The sequence below is a fragment of the Mobula hypostoma genome, chromosome 2, assembly GCF_963921235.1.
Source record: "Mobula hypostoma chromosome 2, sMobHyp1.1, whole genome shotgun sequence".
NCBI lineage: Eukaryota > Metazoa > Chordata > Chondrichthyes > Myliobatiformes > Myliobatidae > Mobula > Mobula hypostoma.
Window position 1 is genome coordinate 69,677,489 of NC_086098.1, and position 23,649 is coordinate 69,701,137.

Here is a 23,649-nt window from a genome sequence, read left to right on the forward strand (position 1 = left end):
AGGGCCTTTGGTCCAAGATGTCTGAACTAAACACAATGCCAAATTAAACTAATGAGCTTCTATCATTTATGTCTTAACCTTCTCAAGCTATGGCAGCTAAAATTCCAATTTATTAAGTTGTTAAGTTGCTGTATACATTGACAAGTCAATTGCTTATCATGTTCTCATAAAAAATCTGATCCAGTAATCCAATATTACTGCTCAAATAACAGCTGAAGACAATTCAGACCAGGAACCTTGTATTTTTGGAATGCACACTTTCTAAGTTCTTATGAACTGAATCTTACACTTTCTAAGTGAAAGTTGAAAAGCATTGCTTTCATTTAAATATTGCTTCCATAACTTTCCTCTTAAATCTGTTCAGAAAATGTACATTATATTATTACCTGTTGGTTAAAACAAACTATACCAGTGCATTATTTTGCTTTCACATTGAAATGCGGTGAAATTAATTGCAAATTAACTGCACATTTTTCTGAGACAACACCACTCTGGGAAGAAGCTGTAGGAAATATATCCTGTGCTTTAAATGTATTATAAACAAAGCCCAACATTTTTAAAAATAATTACATAATATTAAATAAATAAATTTATGGTAAATAGATGTACCAATCTGAGAAGTGGTAAATGCATTATGCATTAACTTGAAATGTAGAAGATTCACCAAGAATATATATAAGCTTTCAGTATTGTCGTGGAGCCTTGGGTAAAATTAATAAGGATTTTACCACCTTTAATCATAGAAATAATCAAAGTTGGTATAGACATAAGAATGTTTAACATATTTCTCAGACATTGCATCCAGTGATGCTATATAATGGTTCTGCTAATACAGCAAAGAGAAAAAAAAATCAATCATTTATTTTTTTTTCTGTTGTTTGTTCCCAGGAACAGGAGTTTTCTGACAAAGCTAGCATTTATCTCCATCCCTAACTTCCAACTGAAGAGAAGCAAAACACAAACTGGTGAAAGAACTCAGCGGATAAAAACAAAATTAGTGGAGAGGGAGAAATTTTTGACAATTTGGATTGAAAGTGGAGAGGGAAGAGAGAAGATGAGGGGAGAAGTGAAACAGGACATGCTATGTGATAGCTGCACTGAAGAGGAGGAGGGTTGAAGAAGTGTCTGGTATGTGATAGGTGGAGTGAAGAGGAGGAGGGTTGAAATAGGTTTTGGTATATGTTAGGTGGAGTGAAGAGGAGGAGGGGTGAAGTAGGGTTCAGTCTGTGATAGGTGGAGTGAAGAGGAGGGGGGTGAAGTAGGGTTTGGTATGTGATAGGTGGAGTGAAGAGGAGAAGGGTTGAAGCAGGGTCTGGTATATGATAGGTGGAGTGAGGAGGAGGAGGGTTGAAATAGATTTTGGTATGTGTTAGGTGGAGTGAAGAGGAGGAGGGGTGAAGTAGGGTTCAGTCTGTGATAGGTGGAGTGAAGAGGAGGGGGTGAAGTAGGGTTTGGTATGTGATAGGTGGAGTGAAGAGGAGGAGGGGTGAAGTAGGATACGGTCTGTGATAGGTGGAGTGAAGAGGAGGAGGGGTGAAGCAGGAGTTGGTCTGTGACAGGTGGACCGAAGAGGGGCGAGAGATAATAATGAGCAAATGGAAGACGGGTGGAGGAGTGGAGAATGGAATTGAAAGACAGAGACAATTGGGTGATAGGTGGAAACAGACAAAGAAAATTAGGCAGGTGGAACCATAAAGTAGTGTGGGGAGAATGTAGGGTGAGGATGGAGACAGCTGCTGGAAGGTGATAAGCAGAAACACAGAAACTATGAGTGCTGCAATCTGATGAATGGAATGTGATAATCAGAACTACTGAGAGGTGAAATCAGATAGAACCAAGTGAAGTAAGTCAGTAGCAGGTGGATTTTCCGTCCTCGAGAGTAACGTTATATATGTATGTTAAAGATCAATGTTAAGAAAACATGTGCCAATAATATTAAGATGTATCTTAGAAAAAATGGCTGAAATGTCAACCATCCTTTATCAGTCCATATCCAGAAAGTAACTTCAGTTTTAATTGAGATACTGTATGCCCTATTTGTCAATCATTTCAAACAGTAAGAATAACTTGCATTGAAATGGTGTTGACTGTAAAATATATATTCCAAAGGGATTGGAAGCTGAGTGTATGAAAGTTAGCAAGAATGACAAAGCCTGCGCAAACGTAATTGTGCTGGAAAAGATGCAGGATGTTGTGTGAAGTGCCATGTTTCAGCTATTAAGAGAGATTGGATTAGCTGGGTTTATTTTCTTTAGAATGAAGGCGGCTGGAAAAGGACCTGACAGTGGTGTACAAGATGATGAGGGGCAGTATTTAGCAGCGGTGTCGATAATTAGAAGGGTTCGGTTTAAGATAAGTAAAGAAATATAAGATAGAGGTTCTTATAGCATTTAAAAATTATCCAACATTTTAGATCAGATGGTTGGAAATTAATATAGATGGATATTTGATTATACCTTTCTCCTGCTTTGCCTGTATTAGATAGGTCTTCTCTCATGTTCTCCTTTCATTATCATTTTCTCTGGCATGTCAGAGGCTAAAGGGAAACCTGATAGAAATATATAAAGTTATGAGAGGCACAAATAGTGTCCAAAGATTCAATGTTCATTTAGGAATCAGATGGCAGAGGGGAAGAAACTGTTCCTGAATCACTGGGTGTGTTCCTTCAGGCTTCTGTACCTCCTACCTGATGGTAACAATGAGAAAAGGGCATGTCCCGGGTGCTGGGGGTAGTTAATAATGGACGCTGCCTTTCTGAGACACCGTTCCCTGAAGATGTCCTCACTGTTTTGTTGGCTAGTGCCCAAGATAGAGCTGACAAGATTTACAACCTTCTGCAGCTTCTTTTTGTCCTGTGCAGTAACCCCTCCATACCAGACAGTGATGTAACTTGTCAGAATGCTCTCCATGGTACAACTATTGAAGGTTTTGAGTGTATTTGTTGACATGCTAAATCTCTTCAAACTCCTAATAAAATATAAGCCATTGTCTTGCCTTCTTTATAACTACATCGATATGTTGGGACCAAGTTAGATCCTCAGAGAATCTTGACACCCATGAACTTGAAGCTGCTCACTCTCTCCACTTCTGATCCCTCTATGAGGATTGGTACGCATTCCTTTGTCTTACCCTTCCTGAAGTCCACAATCCGCTCTTTTGTCTTACTGACGTTGAGTGCCAGGTTGTTGCTGCGGCACCATTCCACTAGTTGGCATATCTCACTCCTGTATGACCTCTCATCACCACCTGAGATTCTACAAACAATGCAAATTTATCGATGGTATTTGATCTCTGCCTAGCCACACAGTCATGTGTATATAGAGAGCAGAGCAGTGGGCTAAGTATAAACACCTGAGGTGCACCAGTGTTGATCGTCAGTAAGGAGGATATGTTTCACCAATCCGCACAGATTGTGATCTTCCGGTTGGGAAGTCGAGGATCCAATTGCAGAGGAAGGTACAGAGGCCCAGATTCTGCAACTTCTCAATCAGGTTTGTGGGAATACACTTCAAGGTCTGACATGTGCTTTTAGTCATGCTCCTCTGCACACCATTGTGTTAATGCATGGTGGTTTGAATTATTGTCACCTTTCTGTTAACTTGAACCAGATTGACCATTCTCCTCAGAACTCTCTCACTAATAAGGCATTTTTGCCCACAGACCTGCCACTCACTGGATTTTTTTTGCCTTTTGCACCATTCTCTGTAAACTTGAGAGACTGTTGTGTGTTAATATCCAAATAAATGCAATGCTAGCATTAATTTTGAGAAAACTATAATATAAAAGCAAGGATGTAATGCCAAATCTTAATATGACATTGGTCAGGCCACACAGAGTACGGTAAGCAGTTTTGATTTTGAGCTGCTTATCAAAGAATAGGATGTGCTGGCATTGGAAAGGGTGAGGATGAGGTTCACAAGAATGATTCCTGGAATGAAAGAGTTAACATATGGGGATCATTTGTTGGCTCTAGGCCAGTACTCACAGGCATGTAGAAGAAAGAGCGGGTTCTCTTTGAAACCTGTTGAATATTGAAAAGCCTAGGTAGAGGGAATATGGAAATAAACTTTCCTATAGTGGGGACATCCATTTAGGTCAGAGATCAGGAGGAATTTCTTTATCCATAGGATGATAAATCTGTGGAATTCATTGCCACAGCTGTTTTTGAGATACTCAAACCCACCCATCTGTCACCAACAATCATTTCACAGTCAAAGTTACTTTGATCACATTTTTTCCTCATTCTAATGTTTGGTTTGAACATCTACTAACCTCTTAACCATGCATGCATGCTTTTATGCATTGAACTGCTACCACATGATTTGTTAATTAGATATTTGCATTAATGAACAGGTGTACAGGTGTATCTAATAAAGTGGCCACTATGTGTAGATCTGCAATTTTATGACATGCAGTTGGTGCTGATCATTATTGCAGAAACTGTGGTCCGCAATAGCTTACATCTCCACGGAGAGTATCGTTGCAGTACTCAGAGATAGCCTATGCATTGGAGTCATTCAAGAGATAGACTGTGCATTGGAATCACCTGATGGCCGAGAAGTTTAGGATTGATGCATTCAGCTATGCCTGTGTTCTTAATAGCAGAATAAAAATAGCACCTGCTGCTTAACATCCTTACTGGATCAGAACAAACAGTTTTTTCCTTATGTGATGAGCTATTCAATGACACAGTGAGGATATCTCTACTGGTGGGGAAATCCAGAATTAACATTAACAGGATAAGGTGCTGTCCATTTAAGTTAAGGTTGGGAAGAAATTCTTCTCTAAAAGGGGTTTGAACTTTTGGAATTCCCTTGCACAAAGAGATGTGGGTGCTGAATAATAATGTACATTCAGTGCTATTACTGAGGGACATTTGGACCATAACAGAAACAGGCATTAAGGAGTACAATGTTAGATCAGCCATGATCTCATTGGCTGGTGAGGTTAGCCCAAGGGACTGACCATCTATTCCCGCTCCCATTTCTTACACATTTTTTTCTGTTTCATCACGGAATAGTAATACAGCTCACTTTAAAAATGAACAATGGTGTTATATAACTTGTGCTCATCCTTCACTGCACATCCATACATATTAGTCCTTCTTGTTGTGAATAATAATGCTCCTCTCTGGTGAAACAGAAAAATATCTATTACTCAAAGTTAAAATCTGTAAATATGCACTATCTGAATGCAGGCACACCTTTTCAAGTTTCAGACCTTTAATAAATTTTTATCAAGTTGTTTTTTTTTCAATTGACATGTCAAAATGCACACATATTGGGGAAAAAAAGCAGAATACCAACGCAAAATGATAAAATATCAATTTGTGTATTTACAAAATTTTAACGGCAAATCCTAGCTCTTCTGAAGCTGAATTCTGTTAGCCCACTTGCTAAATTTTCCCCTCATTCCTGCAACTTTTTAACTCCCCTAATTGTTTATCCAATTTATTTCTGAAACTGCATCTTCCGGCTTCACAGTATGTGTATTTGAAATTTGAACCATTCATTACATGAAAAATATTTCCATCATGCCATGCCTTCTCTATTTCTTTTGCCAATCATCTGAAACCTGTGTCCTCTCGTTATTGAACGTAGCTTTTGAAAAGAAACTCATTTGATCCTTGGAGATTGAATCCCCTCTTCACAATTCTCCTTACTTGATTTAAGTAGAATAACACAGCTTGTTACAACTTTCCATCCAATTGTGATTCTTCATCCTTAGTATCATTCTAGTAAATCTTTTCTGCATCCACATCAAAGCCTTCAAACCCAATTTGACACAACGCTTCACCTCTGGATGAGCAATTGTCTTGAATAGTTTTTCTAAATATTCCTGGCCTTCTGTACAGTATATACTTCTGAAGACCAAGATCCCATATGCTTTATTAAGGTTTGTTTATTTGCCCTTTCACTTTCAAAATGAAAATAGCTCTATAAAAGCACTCTCCATTGCCTGTTCTTATTTTTCTATAAACATACTATTTTCCTATCTCCTGCATTCCCTATCCCAAAACCTCAATTCATCTTCTTGAAGGTTTTTACTTTTTTCATCACCATTTTCTATATTTCTAAGTTTTATACACTATAAATTTATTTGAAAATAAAACACTGATCCTGCATTGAATCATCAGTCCCTAAAACCTCTATTAATTATAACTTCAAGACACTAGAGACTGCAGATGTGCAACATACAAGAGCTGGAGGATCTCCGTGGGTCAGGCAACATCTATGGAGGGAGATAAACTGTCGATGTTTTGGGTTGATACCCTTCATTATGACTGGGAATGAAGAGAGGAGATAGCCATCATACAAAGTCGGAGCAGGGTGGGAGGGGTGCAGCAAGAGCTGACGAATGATAGGTGGATCCAGGTGAGAAGGGGGGAAGAGTGGGAATGATTTAAGAAGCTGGGAAGTGATGGGTGGAAGAACTGTAAGTTCCAATTCTAATTTCAATTCCAGACGTAAGAAAGGACCCCAAGATGAGGTGGACAGAGGAGGGCTGTAAGATGACAGGCAAGTTTTGCAAAGTAGGGGAAGAGAAAAGGGGTGGAGATGGGAGGCAGTAGCATTTTTGAATGATTGATTAAGGCAAAGAAAGAGACAGATGAAAATAGATTTTAAAAAATGGAGCATAAGAAGGGAAGGGTGAAGACTGAAGACAGCTACTAGAGGAGGATAAGTAGGAACATACAGATCTACCAGTGCTGCTGACTCTGATAAGTAAAGGATGTGAGTATGGGAATGTTAGGGAATAGAATAGCAGTTGTTCCAGAATTAGAATCAGAACGAGATCATGGGGGGAGAGGTGTTGTGGGGAAGTTGAGGTTACTAGAATTACTATTTAACTGCAATGGACATTCCACATTCCACTATAAATTGGTATTTTTAAGATAGTTATGGAATTTCATGGTGGAGGTTTGTAAAGTTAATCATCAGTTAAAAATCTAGACGCTTGCATGAGCTTTTCACTGGCTCATTAACAGAATAAGTGATTGATTTGTATTTAACAAGTATTAACAAAATTAATTTATTTTTGAGTATTATTTGATAGAAGATCTAATGGCATGATCAGCAATTGTTAATTAATGCACAGTCAGATGGTTCACCATCAACCACACCAACTCATAGATTTAAACATTAAGATCTAGTGCTTGCATTTTGAACATTATTAGGAATGTGTGCATAATTATTCTTGTCCTATGAAGTATTCTTTAATCTCAGGTTTCTACTTGAATTTTATACATATGAATAGAAGAAAATGGGAGCAGGAAAAGACCACCAGGTCCCTGAAGACTGCCCTAAAATTCAGTGTAATCGTAAATCATCTGCCTAAGCCCCAGCTCCTATTCTGTGCTGGTTCCATATTCCCCTCAATTCCATCTAAAGCAACCAACCTTGAACCAATATAACCAATCCAAAACTTAGAATGGAATTTTGCAAAATAATATGAACAAAAGTTTTCTTTAATATAATTTTAAGCAGTATCCATAAATAGTTGAATCAATTTACCTATGAATGGGTTTATCACACTACATAAGCATTTTAATTAGAATGTTTATCTACCACCTCAGACTGATTTTAAGGAAGTGAAAGTAGTAGCAATTCAAGCAGGGCCTCATTTTAGCTAAATCGGTGTAAAACAGACAAATAGATTTTTTTAAAAAACTGTATATTTAAGTGTGCTTGCTGATGTTATAGCCCTTAAATAAAAGAAAATAATTTTAAGCACCATTTCAAAGACCCATAATTGAACTCAACTGGTAGAAACAGATTTTGATTGGGGCATTGAGAGCTACAGGAGTTTGTCTGTGACGATGATGATGATGATGTCCGATTGTTCAAAAAATTCACAGGAATCCAATTTTAACTGCATGCACTTTTGCCTCCAAACCTATTGAACTTGAAATGTTGTACTAATTCTGATGGTTTTGTTCAAGTTAATTGGAAAAAATGAATGTAAGCTCATGAAAATTCCAGGCCTAGTTTAGGACTGAGAGATGCATAAGTCATTACAAGACTAAGAATACGGAAGTTAAAACGATTAGAAGGAGCAAATGAGCTGGGAGCATTTTGTTTTGCAAGAAAATATTGCCATATATAATTAAATCATATTTTTAACACAAACATTTTTTTATCGCTCTGGTGTGGGGTTTATTGTAATTATTTTAAATGGGATAGCTGGTCTATTTAAATAGCAGAAGAACAATATACATCAGACAGACACTTAAGTGCAAATATCTCATGTACACCAAATGAACAACATGGTGGTGCCTGTGCATTGTATCTTGCTTCTAATATCCAGTCCTATTGACAATTGACTACTGCTCTTTTCATATGGTGCATTATAATCACAGGCAGTGAAATTAACAAAGTGTGACAGGAACATTATTTGCTTGCCTAATGATACATTCCAAGCCCACTTAAAATGAAGGACCAAAGAGACTCCCAGCCTTCAAGCTGTACCTTAATAGTCAGAATAATAGGTTTTGAAATATGATTCCAATTAACAAATCATGGAACAACTATTGGAACCATGGAAAATTACACTGAACAGTCCAAATGAAATCATTCCCATACTGTCAAAAGCCCAGGCATTATTTAATTGAAAAAATTTAAAAATTGGAGTATCAGAGAAATCTGGGTTACTGGCAGTGCCACATGCTAGTCTGGGCTGGGATAGGATGATAGTGCAGATGAATGAGCGGCTGAGGAACTGGTGTCAGGGGTAAGGTTTCAGGTTCTTCGATTATTGAAGCAGGGTGACCTGCACAAGAGGATAGATTCCTCCTATCCTGGCTGGGAGGCTCACTCGTGCTACTCGGGAATGTTTAACTAGTTTGGCAGGGGATGGGAACCAGAGCACAAGGTCACAGTGATGGAGAGCAAGGTAGATATCAGGGTCAGTAAAAACAGGCAGGAGAAAAGCAATAAATGAAATGGATAGATATTTTGAAGTAGGTGTATTTTATTGCTACAAGTATTATGGGTAATGGTCATGAAGTTAGAGCATTGATCAGTACTTGAAACGATGTTGCAACCAATACAGAGACTTTGTCGAGAGAGGCACAAGAATTGGTGCTTAATGATCCAGGATTTCATTGTTTTTGAAAAGATAGGGAGAGATATAAAGTGGGGGGGTGGGGGGTAGGAAGTTGCACTACTAATCAGGAACAATATTGCAGCTGCACTTAGAGGGGGCATGATGTGTATTTTAAAATCAGTATTTACCAAGGACATAGAGGAAATGGAGAGCAATGTTGTGTATATTAACATGCTAGGGCATTTTGAGGTAAAAGAGGAGGTAGTGTTGGGTCCATTAAAGAGCATTAAGGTGGACAAGTCCCCAGGGCTTAATGGTATACATCCCAGTATACTGAGAGAGGCAAGGGATGAGATTGCTTGGGCTTTGAACAATATCTTTCTGTCCTCTGTAGCCACAGGCAAATTCCTAGTGGACTGGAAAGTAGCTAATGTTGTTCCATTATTCAAGAAAGGAACTAGGAATAATCCTGGAAACTATGGACAAATAGGTCTCACGTCAGTGGGAGGAAGTTACTGGAAATAATTCTTTCAGATAGGACTTATGAATATTTGGAAAACCGTGGCCTAATTAGAGAGAGCCTGCATGGCTTTATGCAGGGCAAGTCATGTCTTATAAACTTGATTGAGTATTTTTGCAGAGGTATTGAGTGTGACTGATGAAGGTAGAGCAGTGAATGTTGTCTACGTGGATTTTAGTAAGGTGCTTGACAATGTCCTTCATGGGAGGTTCATCCAGAAGATTAAAGAGCATAGGATTTAGGGTGAATTGGCCACTTGGATTCAGAACTGGCTTACCCATTGAAGACAGAGGATAGTGTTCAAAGGGACTTATGCTAGCTGGAGGTCTGTGATTAGTGGTGTTCTTCAAGGCTCTGTACTGAAACCTCTGCTATTTGTGATGTACTGTATATAAATGACGGATAAAAATGTGGGTTAGTAAGATGGGTGGGTTAATAAGTCTGCAGATGCTACAAATATTGATGTTGTGGATAGCATAGAACACTGGCAATGAATTGGGATTTGGATTAGTTACAGATATTGCTGGAGAAATAGCAGATGTGAAGTGTTGCACCTTGTTAGGTCAAATGTAAAGAGACAGTACACTGTTAAGGGTAAGACCCTTAAAGCTGTAGGTGAGCAGAGGGATCTTGAGGTCCAATTTCATAGCTCCCTTAAGGAGCTATGTTAGGGTGGTTAAGAAAGGATATGGCATGCTTGTCTTTATTAGTCAAGGCATTGAGTTCAAAAGTCAGTAAGTTTTATAAACTTTATAAAGTTGCAGCTTTGTAAAGCTCCAGTAAGGCTACATCTGGAGTTTTGCGTACAGCTCTGGTCATCCCAACATAGGAAGGATGAGAAGGCTTTGGAAAGGGTGCAGGAGAGGTTTACCAGGATGCTGCCTGGATTAGAGGGCATGTGCAATAATGAAAGGTTGGACAAAGTTGGGTTGATTATTCTCGAGCTGCAGAGGTGGAGGTGAAATCTGATAGAGGTTCATAAGATCATGAGAGGTATAGATAGCATAGACAGACTCTGATTAAGGGTCTCATGGTAAAATGTCAACTCTTTAGTCATTTTCATAGTTACTGCCTGACCTTCTGAATTCCTCCAGCATTTTGTGTGAGTTGCTCTGAATTTCTAACATCTGCAGAATTTCTTCTGTTGACAGACCCTATCTTTTTCTCAGGATTGAAGTATCTAATACCAGAAGGCATGCTTTTAAGGTGAGAGGGGATAAGTTGAAAGGGGATGTGAGGAGCAAGTTCTTTTGACACAGAGAGTGGTGGGTGCCTGGAAGGCACTGCCTGGGGTGGTGGTAGAGGCAGATACATTAGGGACTTTTAAGAGATGTTTAGATAGACAGATGAATGTGAGGAAATGTAAGGATGTGGACATTGCGTAGGCAGAAGGGCTTAACTTTGTAGGCTATTTGATCATTAATTTAATTGGTTCAGCACAACATTGTGGGCCAAAGGGCCTGTTCTTGTGCTGTAATGGTCTATATTCTATATCAGTGCTTGACCTGTGCTTTATCTCAAATAATGTTTCATGTTATAAATTATACTGCTCCAGGAAAATGCAGTTTCTATTGCTATTATTGAGGAGAAACACATTGATGAGAACCTTATTAAAATGGTTATTATTAATTAAAGAGAACCCTTCAATTCACAGATATGTCTTTGTATGAGGACAATTAATTTCACAAATGTGCTCTATTCTGAATAAAATACAAACTAATATTTCCTGCATCAAAACAAATATTGTTCACTTCAGTAAATGGCAACAAAAATACATTCTACACAATTTGGTATACTGAGGAGAAAAGGGCCTGAAAATTGCTGATTTGGGATTAAAAGGGAATCTGCCAAATTTCAATCATGTGCTCTAAAGTCCTGAAGTTTTTGCTGGATTTGGTGAATACAGAGGGACATGCCAGCCACTTTTGACTTCTCCTTATGTCAAACAGATATATGTATCCATCAATTATATATTGATGAACAGACTAACTTCAAATGAAGGATGAACCTGTGGTGATTTTTGCATAAGGGTCAGAGATGTTTGGAGTGGAAATGCATGCCCTTTTTTTTGTATCAATGCCTGTCAATATTAGCTTACACCAGCACAATCTTCATTCGATTTATATCAGAGATTATCTTGCTTTCCAATTTATGATCAATGATTTAAGTACAACTCAAAGAAATATTAATATAAAAAATAAAATAAAGAACATATATACAATAGCCAACCAGCTATTTTTTTTCCAAAAAGGCTTTTTCAAACACAAACAACTATGAATAATTCTTATCATCATTTTAAAATCTGAGCATTCTTTGTTTTGTCAACTTGTTGGTTTAGTTTGGATTCTTAACAACAGGCTTCCATCAAAGGAACCTGTTTCTTATAATTCATTTAGAAAAAGTGCAAGAACAGTATGTTCAGATTTTGATTATATATTCTAGGTTTTCTTATTTTTAAAAGTTTAATCTCTGAAACATGGCAGCTTTCTGTAAACCTTTCATTGAAACCCAAACATTTTTATGATTTTTATGATGTGGACTAAGATTTTTAAAAATTTAGTACTATAGGGTTTGTATCTTCCAGGTTTGAATATTATGACCAATTAGTTTTTATTAAATATGTGCTGTCCAATTTAATATACTTTCATCTAGCACTGAGTCTGCCACTTGCCTTATTTGGCTCACTAAAGATGAAGATTCACACATTCTTCAGCTATTTCTCTGCCAAGTTAAGAAAATGATAGTCAAATTTTCTTCATGGAAAATATAGTCATTAGGTGGTTCTCTTCCAGTTAGTGAAAACTTTTTTTCACTAGAGAGTTAAATAGTGCAAAGTTACTATACATAGTTTTTGAAATATGTGGGTCAAGAGGCTGGTCTTGATGATATTAATCTTTGGATTAATCATTAAAGTACATTATGGTCGATACAATCAATGTTCTGATCCAATTAGGGTTTGACAATCATTGCAATATTTTAGCTTAGATTCAACTAGCTTTTCTTAATCTGTTGAATCTTTAACTCATTTTCCATGTCCAAATATCAATCAACGAGACTACTAAATTCACTCATGATGTAAAAATCCACTTACTCAGTGCCTGTGGATGATTTCATTAGGTGATTCTCACAAGCCTGAATGAGTTCTGGTGTGAATATAAATGAAGCTGACACTGATTTAAAGATTCACCTTTTTCATTTGGTAAGAAATAAGAGTACTAGCTTATAACTCAAAATAGGAATTTTACCATTGTTTACAAAATGGTATTTTTTCTGCACAAAATAAGTTGCTGTTGTTCAAATGAAAAGTCATTTTTGTAACAGTTTTGATGAGGAATTCCAAATTATAGCAGTTCAACAATACATTGTTATGGTAACTGTAAATGTAAGAATCGTGTCTAATCCAATGAGTTTAAATTCACCAGCACTCAAAATCAGAGAATGAACACTCAACATGCATATGAAAGAAAAAAAAAACATCAAAATACAGTTATTTTATGAAAGGAAGTGAACACAAACAACATTAGAGTATTTGTTAGTATGAATTTGAATTGTGCAATGAGGTTTTGGAGTTTCGATTTCCATTTTTGTAAACTGGTATCAGGAGGATGAAAAAGCAAGAATAACTATTAAACAATGCTGCAAATACTAACAATGTAACTGACTTCCATTATAAATTAAGATGATTTAACCCTTCATTGTCAACAACAAAACAAGAACAAAGCTGACTTTGGTTGAAGTGTAAAATGGATGTTATCAGTTCCATTTGCATTAAACAGAAATGAATATCAAGAAAGATGTGTAAATTGCAGCCGAAATCACATCACCCGTTTGACACTACCTCTTGCCAGAGTGCAGATCGTCTCTGACCTGTCTGGGCTCCATTCCCATTAGGTGCTCAAAGTGGTCATAATATGGTCATAAAGTGATTACTTTATGATATATATCCAGTGGCTGAAATCCTATCCTCAACTGCTGTACATGTACTTCCGTGCAACACTCTGGCTGTCCACAAACAGGGGATCCACTGCTGCCACTTTAGCTGCTATGAATGAGTGTATACAGTGCAAAACTGCAGTCAGATCAGCAAATTCCAATTCCTGCAGGGAAAAAAGAACAATATACATTATTGGACTATAAGCACAACTGACAGTAAAACTAATATTTCCCATCCACTAGCCATAGCATGCAACATTTACTTGCAGGTACATAAATTCATAGCAGTATAGAAGATTCTAGCATTTCAGACATCATAATTTCCCTCTCCAATAGTTGGATCTTCACTAAATTGGCTATTATATTTATTTTAGTTACTTAGCAATACAGCTAGAAGTAGGCCCTCCTGGCTCTTCAAGGAAAGCCGCCCCAGCAATCCCCAACAACCGCATTTTAATCCTAACCTAATCATGGGACAACTTACAATGACCAATTATCCTAACCGGGACATCTTTGGACTGTGGGAGGAAATTGGAGCACCAGGGAAAACCCATGCATCCCATGTACAGAGTCTTTACAGAGGACGCTGGGACTGAACTCTGAACTCTGACACCAAAGCAGCCACTACTCTACAGCGTTTTATTAGTTCTAAAGGTATGCCAAAGTGCTTCAAAAACTTTTAGTACTTTATAAGAAGAATAATCAGTGCAGTTATGTCAGTTGCTATGGCAACCAATTTGCATATAAAGGTGCAACTAAGTCTATGGTAGGTGGTGAGTGAACCAAGAATTCGATGTCACCTATTTGTCTGTTGCAAATGTATCTATGACAGTAACATACATCAAAGTTGCTGGTGCTCCTGACGAAGGGTCTCGGCCTGAAACGTTGACTGCACCTCTTCCTAGAGATGCTGCCTGGCCTGCTGCGTTCACCAGCAAATTTGATGTGTGTTGCTTGAATTTCCAGCAACTGCAGAATTCCTCATGTTTGCGTATCTATGACAGTATCAGCAGAAGTCATCACTGCACAATTCTCATGGAGGCTAAATCCCACCTTCACAATGGAATTACACTTCATCGTGTCATGTGGCACTATCACTATGCTAAATGGGGTAGATTGTGAACAGATCTGACTGCTCAGGACCAGGCATCTATGAGGTGCTGTGGGTCATCAGCAGAACTGTACTCAATCACAATCTGCAACCTCATGGCCCAAGATATTCCTCACTTCATGACCACCACTACCAAGCCTGGTTCAATGAAGAGTGCAGGAGGGCAGGTGGGGAGCAGCATCAAATATTCTTCAGAATGAGGGCTTAACCTTGTGAGGTTACAGGACAGGATTACCTGAACACTAAACAACATATGCATAGACTGAGATAAGTGAACCCAGAAACAACGGATCAGATATAAGCTCTGCAGTCCTGCCATATCCAGTTGTGAATGGTGATGGACAATTAAACAGCCCAAGGTATGGAGGCTCCAATGTGCAGTGCAACAAAAGACTGCAGAGAGTTGTTGACTAGCCTGCTCCATTATGGCCACATTGCTCCCCATCAGTGAAGACACCTTCAAAAAGGAGTGCTTCAAGAAGGTGGCATTCATCACTAAGGATCCTCACAATCTGGGTTATGCCCTCTTCTCATTAATAGCATTGTGAAGGATGTAAGGTTACTGAAAATCCACAATCAGTGATTTATGAAGACCTTTTTCTCCTCTGCCATCATATTTCAGAATGGTTCATGAACCATTCTGTTATTGCATTACTTGTTTACTTTTATAATTTATAGTGATTTTATGACTTTGTCACAAAATTTTTAAAAAATCAAGTCATATAAATCAATTATAATAAACTTGGCACAATGCTGGAGGATCTCAGCAGACCAGGCAGCATCTATAGAAAACAGTAGTTAACATTTTGGGCTGAAACCCTTCATTGGTCCTGCCAAAGGGTCTCAGCCAGAAATGTCAACTGAACCGTCAGTGTTGTGTGTGTGTGTGTGTGTGTGTGTTGCTTAGAATTCCAACATCTGCAGATTTCCCCTTGTTTGTGATAAATCTGATTGCGATTCTGATTCTACACAAACAGGACATAGCAGCCCTCTAGGCCGGCACCCTAACCACCACCATTCAATCACTCCATTACTGATGCACATTAGCAACAGATTTCAACCATCAACAGGGTGCACTGAAACAAAGTCTTCTTTGACAGCATTTTCCAAATCCATGAACTCTACCAGCTAGAAGGACGAGGATGGGAAAAAAGATGGGAACATCGCCATCTGGAATTTACTCTCATCCTAATTGAAAATATATCTCTGTTCTTTTACTGCCACTGGATCAAAGTCCTAGAACAGCATTGTGGGTAAACCCACACCTCAAAGGCAGTAAACGTTCAGGACAGCAACTCATTACCATTTTTTCAAGATCAATTAGGGGTTGCCAATTGAATACAGAATCAGCTTGTGAACACCACATTCATTGCATTAAAAATAATTAAAAGATGATTCTCTGGCAGAAGGCAAAAGGTGAGAATAAAGGGGATTTTTCTGGTTGGTTGCTGGTGACGCATTGATCTGTGATACTTTATCTGTTAATGATCTGGATGATGGAATTGATTGCCTTCTGGCAGATTTGTTGATGATATAAAGATGGGTAGGTGGGGGAGCAGGCAGTGTTGAGGAACCAGGGAGTCTGCAGCAAGGGGACTTGGGAGTCCTGGTGCAGGATTCCCTAAAGATTAACTTACAGGTTGAGTTGTTAACAAAGACACATGTAATGTTGGAATTCATTTTGAGAGGACTAGAACATTAAAGCAAGAATGTAATGCTGTGGCATTATAAGGTAGTGGTCAAACCATATTTGGAATATTGTTAGCAGCTTTGGGGTGCTAAAATACCGTAGGACTATAAGGTATAGGAGCAGAATTAGGCCATTCACCCCATCGAATTTGCTTCACCTTACATCATAGTGATCCATTTCCCTCCCAACCCTATTCTCAACCCATTGAGCCCCCAGGATTAATGATAAACCATAGAAACTGGCAAGGTGTGTCTGAGGGCTCTCGCAGATGAGCAACTGAAAGGAGACATCAATCACGTCTGTAAGAATGCATAAATTCCAATGAATTAGGGCTTGTATGTAATTGTATTTAACTCTCTTCCCATTGTCTCACTCTTGTCAGGCCTTGATAGAAACAGAATAAGGTATAAAATACAGAATAAGGCAGATGAACTTGTAGCACAGTTGCAATTGGCATCTATGATGTTGGGACATCACTGAATCGTGTCTGAAAGAAGATTATAGCTGGGAGCTTAATGTCCAAGGATACACATTGTATTGAAAGGAAAGGCAGGAAAACAGAGGGGGTGGGTGGACTCTGTTCATAAAAAAATAATGAAATAAAACATTAGAAAGAGGTGACATAGCATCAGAAGGTGTAGAAACATTGTGATAAACCTAAAAAAATTGCAAGGGTAAAAATACCCTGGTGGGAGCTATATATACAGACCTCTGAACAGTAGCAAAGATGTGGTCTACAAATTACAATGGGAGATAGAAAATGCTTGTCAAAAGGAAAATGTTACAACAGTCATAGGGGATTTCAATATGCAGGTAGACTGGGAAAATCAGGTTGGTGCTGGATCCCAAGAGGGGAAATTTGAAGAATGCTTATGAGATGGCTTTTTAAAGCAGCTCATGGTTGAATCCATCAATAATTCCTGATTAGATGTACTACAGTGAACCCGAATTGATTAGAAAGCTTAAGGTAAAGGAACCCTTAGAGGTCAGTGATCATAATAAGATAGAATTCAACTTGAAATTTGAGAAGGAGAAGCTAAAATCAAATGTATTAGTATTACAGTGGAATAAAGGAACATCAGAGAGGTGCTGGCCAGAATTGATTGGAAGCAGGGATGATGGCAGAACAGAAATGGCTCAGCTTCAGGGAACAATTTGGAAGGATAGATACATCTCAAATAAGAGAAGTATTCTGAAAGCAGGATAACACAACCATGGTGTCACACTGGAGTGCTGGGAACAGACCCAGATGCGAGACACAGACACTGAAGTACAAGGAACAGGACTTGACTGGAGCAGGGACATGACAGGATACAGGCAAGGAGCAGGGACAAGAATGCAGACTTGGGCTAGGGAAAGCAGAACCAGGACTAGAAACCATGGACTAGGAGACAAGGCATCGACTCCGAGCCTGAGACTGGACAAGGACCCAGTACCTGGGTCTTGCCTTGGGCTCGGACCCCAGAACCAGGCAAGGACACGACATGGCTTCAGGACAGGACGTGGCTGGGGACTAGAGGCCTGAGCTTGGAGGCCAGCTGGGGTCTTGGGTTCTTGAGTCTGGAGCTTGGCTTGGGGATCCTCAAGGTTTGGGTTCTTGGACCTGGCTTGGGATCCTCGAGGCTTGGGTTCTTGGAGCTTGGCTTGGGATCCTCGAGGCTTGGGTTCTTGGAGCTTGGCTTGGGATCCTCGAGGCTTGGGTTCTTGGAGCTTGGCTTGGGATCCTCGAGGCTTGGGTTCTTGGAGCTTGGCTTGGGATCCTCGAGGCTTGGGTTCTTGGAGCTTGGCTTGGGATCCTCGAGGCTTGGGTTCTTGGAGCTTGGCTTGGGATCCTCGAGGCTTGGGTTCTTGGAGCTTGGCTTGGGATCCTCGAGGCTTGGGTTCTTGGAGCTTGGCTTGGGATCCTCGAGGCTTGGGTTCTTGGAGCTTGGCTTGGGATCCTCGAGGCTTGGGTTCTTGGAGCTTGGCTTGGGATCCTCGAGGCTTGGGTTCTTGGAGCTTGGCTTGGGATCCTCGAGGCTTGGGTTCTTGGAGCTTGGCTTGGGATCCTCGAGGCTTGGGTTCTTGGAGCTTGGCTTGGGATCCTCGAGGCTTGGGTTCTTGGAGCTTGGCTTGGGATCCTCGAGGCTTGGGTTCTTGGAGCTTGGCTTGGGATCCTCGAGGCTTGGGTTCTTGGAGCTTGGCTTGGGATCCTCGAGGCTTGGGTTCTTGGAGCTTGGCTTGGGACTCTCGCGGCTTGGGTTCTTGGAGCTTGGCTTGGGATCCTCGAGGTTTGGGTTCTTGGAGCTTCTCCTGGGCAGGACGCGGATCTCCTGGGCAGGATGCGGATACTTCACCCCACAGAGGCAATGACAGGGAGGGACAGACCCAACCGCAGGGTAATGGCAAACAGCCTGCTTACCCAACAGACGCAAGGGACAGGAAGGGACAGAACCAACCGCAGGGCAACGGCAATCGGCCTGGCTTACCCGACAGAAGCAAGGGACAGGGAGGAACAGAACCAACCACAGGGTAACAGCAATTACGGCCTGGCTTACCCGACAGAGGCAAGGGACAGGAAGGGACAGAACCAACCACAGGGTAACAGCAATTACGGCCTGGCTTACCAAATGGAGGCAAGGACAGGAAAGGAGCTCAGTCCAGGTTGGCTCTGAGTCTTGGGGCAGCCAGCAACCTTGGCTGGCTACAGAAACAGCCAAATCCATACCACAAAGACTGCTCCAATGAGTGGCAACGAGGCTCCATGAAGCAGTGGTCCTCCAACCAGGCCTAGAGATCACAAATGGTTTCACTAGCCTTCCATCAGCAGGTTACTCCAAGGGGGACTACCAAGACAAACCAGCAGCCCACACTCAACCCCAAGGCTACTTATATTCCAAGCTCCAAGATAGAAATCAGGTGCCTATACTTACCTCAATCAAACGAGGAACAGCTGGAAGACCCGGAGTCCTGAGTCCACAGACCAGACCGTGAACTGGAATGCGGACTTCACGGACCGGACCATGACACATGACTGACAGGGGGCATCAAAGCCAACATACAGTAAAAGCCAAAGAGAGGGCATATAACCAAAGAAAAATTTGTGGAAAGTTACCGGATTGAGATGCTATTAAAAACCAACAGAAGGCAACTTAAAAAGTCATGAAGAAGGAAAAGATGGAATACGAAGGTAAGATAGTCAATAACATTAGAGAGCTTACCAAAAGTTTCTTCAGTTACATAAGGTGTAAAAGAGATGCAAGAGTAGTGATCAGACTGCTGATAAATGATGCTAGGGTTAAGGAGATGGCAGATGAACTGAATAATTGTTTTGCATCTGTCTTCACCGTGGAAGACACTAGCAGTATGCCAGAGGTTCAAGAGTGTCAGAGGGCAGAAATGTGTGAAGTTCCCATCACCAGGGAGAAGGTGCTTGGGAAACTGAAAGGTCTGAAGGTAGACAAGTCACCTGGACTAGATGGCCTACATGCCAGTGTTCTTAAAGAGGTGGCTGAAGAAATTGAGGAGACATTCAGGAATCAATAGCCTCCAGCATGGTTCCAGAGGAATGGAAATATACAAATATTATTCCACTCCTCAAGAAGGGAGAGAGGCAGAAGAAACAAAATTATAGGCCAGTTAAATTGACCTCAGTGTTTGTGAAGATGCTGGAGTTGATTGTCAAGGATGTGATTTTGGAGTACTCAGTGACACATGATAAAATAGGCCTTAGTCAGCATGGTTTCCTTCGGTGAAAATCTTGTTTGTCAAATCTGTTGGAATTCTTTGAAGAAAATAAAAGCAGGATAGTCAAAGGAGAATTGGCGGATGTTGTGTACTTGGATTTTCAGAATAGTTTTGACAATGTGCCACACATGGTGCTGCTTAAAAATACATGAAAGATACTAGCATGAATAAAGCAGTGACTAATGGACAGAAAGCAAAGAGTGGGAATAAAGGGAGCATTTTCTGGTTGGCTGCCAGTGACCAGTTGTGTTCCACAGGGATCTGTGTTGGGATCACTTCTTTTTACCTTTTATGTCCATGATTTTGATGATGAAATTGATGGACCAGGACATCCAGACCTGTGCTGACAGTGGCAATGTGCAAGGCATGTATGAGAGGATGAAGAAATCCTTTGGGCCCACTGCTAGCAAGATTGCTCCATTGAAGTCCAAGGACGGTGAAGTCATCAAAGACCGTGCCAAGCAGATGGAGAGGTGGGCCGAGCACTACCAGAACCTGTACTCCACTGAGAACATGGTCACTGAGTCAGCCCTTGCCAATATCCCTGCCCTGCCTGTCATGAAAGAGCTGGACCTACCCCCAACAGGGGAAGAACTCAGCAAGGACATTGACTCATTTGCTCACGGCAGGGCACCAGGCAAAGATGGTATCCCTGCAGAAGTGATCCAGTGCGGGAAACCAGTGCTCCTAAGCCATCTTCACAAGCTGCTCTGCCAGTGCTGGGAGGAGGAATCAGTTCCCCAAGACACGCAAGATGCAAACATCATCACATTGTTCAAGAATAAGGGAGACTGCAAACGACTGTAATAATTACAGAGACATATTCCTGCTCAACACCATTGGCAAGGCGTTTGCACGAGTGGTTCTGAAGTGACTACAGACACTGGTAGAACGGTCTACCCTGAGTCCCAGTGTGGCTTCAGAGCAGAGGGATCCACCATCGACATGATCTTCTCGCTCAGGCAACTACAGGAGAACAGCCAGGAACAGAGACAGCCTTTGTACATTGCCTTTATTGATCTGACCAAGGCTTTTGACCTGGTTAGCAGAAAAGGCCTCTTCGCACTCCTGAAGAAGATCGGATGTCCTTCAAAGCTGTTGAATCTCATTGCCTCTTTCCATGATGGCATGCAGGGGACAGTACAAATTCGATGGATCATCCTCAGAGCCATTCCCCATCCAAAGCAGAGTGAAGCAGGGTTGCGTCCTTGCCCTGACGCTCTTCGGGATCTTCTTCTCCCTTGTACTGTTGTACGCTTTCAGGACATCTGATGACGGAGTGTACCTACACACTAGCTTCGAAGGCAAGTTCTTCAACCTTGCACGCCTCAGAGCAAAGACCAAAGTGCGTCAGGTCCTGATCCAGGAGATACTCTTCGCTGATGATGCCGCCCTTTCGTCACACACACAGTCTGGTCTCCAGAGGCTAGTCAGTTCCCTGGCACATGTTTGCCAAGAAATTGGCCTCACCATCAGTCTGCAGAAGACAAGGATCATGGGCCAGGACGTCAGCGAAGCCCCCAGTATCAGCATCGGCAACCACACCCTGCAAGCCGTAGATGAATTCACCTACCTAGGATCGACAGTCTCCAGCCATCTGTCCCTCGATCCAGAGCTCAACAGGTGAATAGGGAAAGCTGCCACTGCTGTGGCCAAGCTGTCAAAGAGAGTGTGGAAAAACAACACGCTCACCGCAGCCACCAAGATTGCAGTGTACAGAGCCTGCGTACTGAGTACTCTTCTCTACGGCAGCGAGAGCTGGACAACCTACACACGCCAAGAGCACTGCCTCAACAGCTTCCACCTATGGTGCTTGCGTCAGATCCTGGGCATTTCCTGGAAAGACCGCGTGCTAAACAAGGACGTCCTTGACCAGGCCAGCATGCCAAGCATGTATGTCCTTCTCACACAGCGACAACTGAGCTGGCTTGGCCACGTCCGCCGCATGCAGGATGGCCGCATCCCCAAGGACATCCTATACGGAGAACTCGCTGCAGGATCCCGGCCCATAGGGCGCCCTCTGCTGCGTTACAGGGACGTTTGTAAACGTGACCTGAAGCCTGCTGATATCAGGGTGGACACTTGGGATGAGACAGCTGCAAATTGCTGCACCTGGCGACAGGCTGTACGTACAGACATTACCAATGCAGAGGAAAAACCAACTCGACTGTGGTCGGACAGAAGAGAGAGAAGGAAAGCTGTGGCAGTGACTACCCAGCCGCAGCCATCAGCCTTCGTGTGCAGCAGCCGTGCCAAGGACTGCCGCTCAAGAATCGGCTTATTCAGCCACAGCCGACGCTGTTCCACACCTAACTGAGTCCTAAACCGGGCATACCTATTGTCTACTTAGACAGAGGGAGCCATTAATTAAACCATGATTTAGATGATGAAATTGATGGGTTTATGGCAAAGTTTGCAGATAATACAAAGAAACATGGAGGGACAAGTCATGTTGAGGACTACAGAAGGACTTAAACAGATTAGGAGAATGGGCAAAGAAGTGGCAAATGGAATAAAGTGCTGGAAACTGTATGGTCAGGCATTTTGATAGAAGAAATAAAAGGGTTGACTGTTTTCTAAAGGGAGAGAAAATTAAAAAAAAATCTGAGGTGCAAAGGGATTTAAAAGTCCTCATGCAGGATTCCCAAAAGGTTAGCTTGCAGGTTGAGTCGATGGTGAGAAAGGCAAATGAAATGTTAGCATTCATTTCTAAAGGACTAAAATATAAAAGCAAGGATGTAACGTTGAAGCTTTATAAGGCACTGGTGAGGCCTCACTTGGAGTATTGTGAACAGTTTTGAGTCCTTTATCTAAGAAAGGATGTGCTGACATTGGAGAGGGTTCAAAGAAGGTTCATAAAAATGATTCCAGGATTGAATGGCTTGTCACATGAAGAGCATTTGATGGCTCTGGGCCTGTATTCACTGGAACTCAGAAGAAATAGGCTGCATTTCGTTGAAACCTATCGAAGATAGAGTGGACATGGAGAGGATGTTACTCAGAATAGTGAGGTGTCCATTTAGAACATCAAAGAATAGGAATTTCTATGAGCCAGAGAGTGGTGAGTCTGTGGAACTCATTGTCACAGGCTGTTGTGGAGGCCAACTCATTGGGTATATTTAAGGTAGCAGTTGACAAATTCTTGATTAGTCAGGGCACAAAGGATATGGGGACAAGGCAAGAGATTGGGGCTGAGAGGAAAATGGATCAGCCATGATGAAATGATGCAGCAGACTCATTGGCCAAATTCTGCTCCTATATTTTATAGTCTTATGGAAACTCAGTGATGACCACGCTCCTTACTTACCTTAGTCCATGTTCTGGGAAAAAAGATGAGTGACTTATTTAAAAACTGGTAAAGAAGTGGTATTAATTTATTTCTTGTTTACTGCTTTCGAGCCACAGTGATAGAGTTAGTTTTTAGTTAATTTGAGAGTTTTTAAGTTACTGACTCTGCTGAGCTAGAATTCACTATTTTCCTTTATTCTGTAAAGTTCTTTTTTAAATTCAGTGATCTGTTCATTCCAGGTCTGTGTCTTCACATGGGCCATCGCTGAATCTTATCAGTTATGTCTATGTGCCTGGTAGACACATGTATACAACCTCATTTACAAAAATTAACAA

At 41.0% G+C, this 23,649-nt stretch overlaps 1 protein-coding gene across 1 annotated transcript in view; it reads right to left on the reverse strand.

Moving 5' to 3' along the window:
- Positions 1 to 12,758: 12,758 nt before the first annotated feature.
- The window catches only part of sntg2 (syntrophin, gamma 2), a 357,770-nt gene continuing 346,879 nt past the window's right edge, over positions 12,759 to 23,649 (reverse strand). Inside the window, exon 19 of the mRNA XM_063068605.1 lies at positions 12,759 to 13,662. Coding sequence (XP_062924675.1) covers positions 13,531 to 13,662 — 132 coding nt within the window. The 3' untranslated portion in view covers positions 12,759 to 13,530. The remainder of the gene's footprint in view (positions 13,663 to 23,649) is intronic.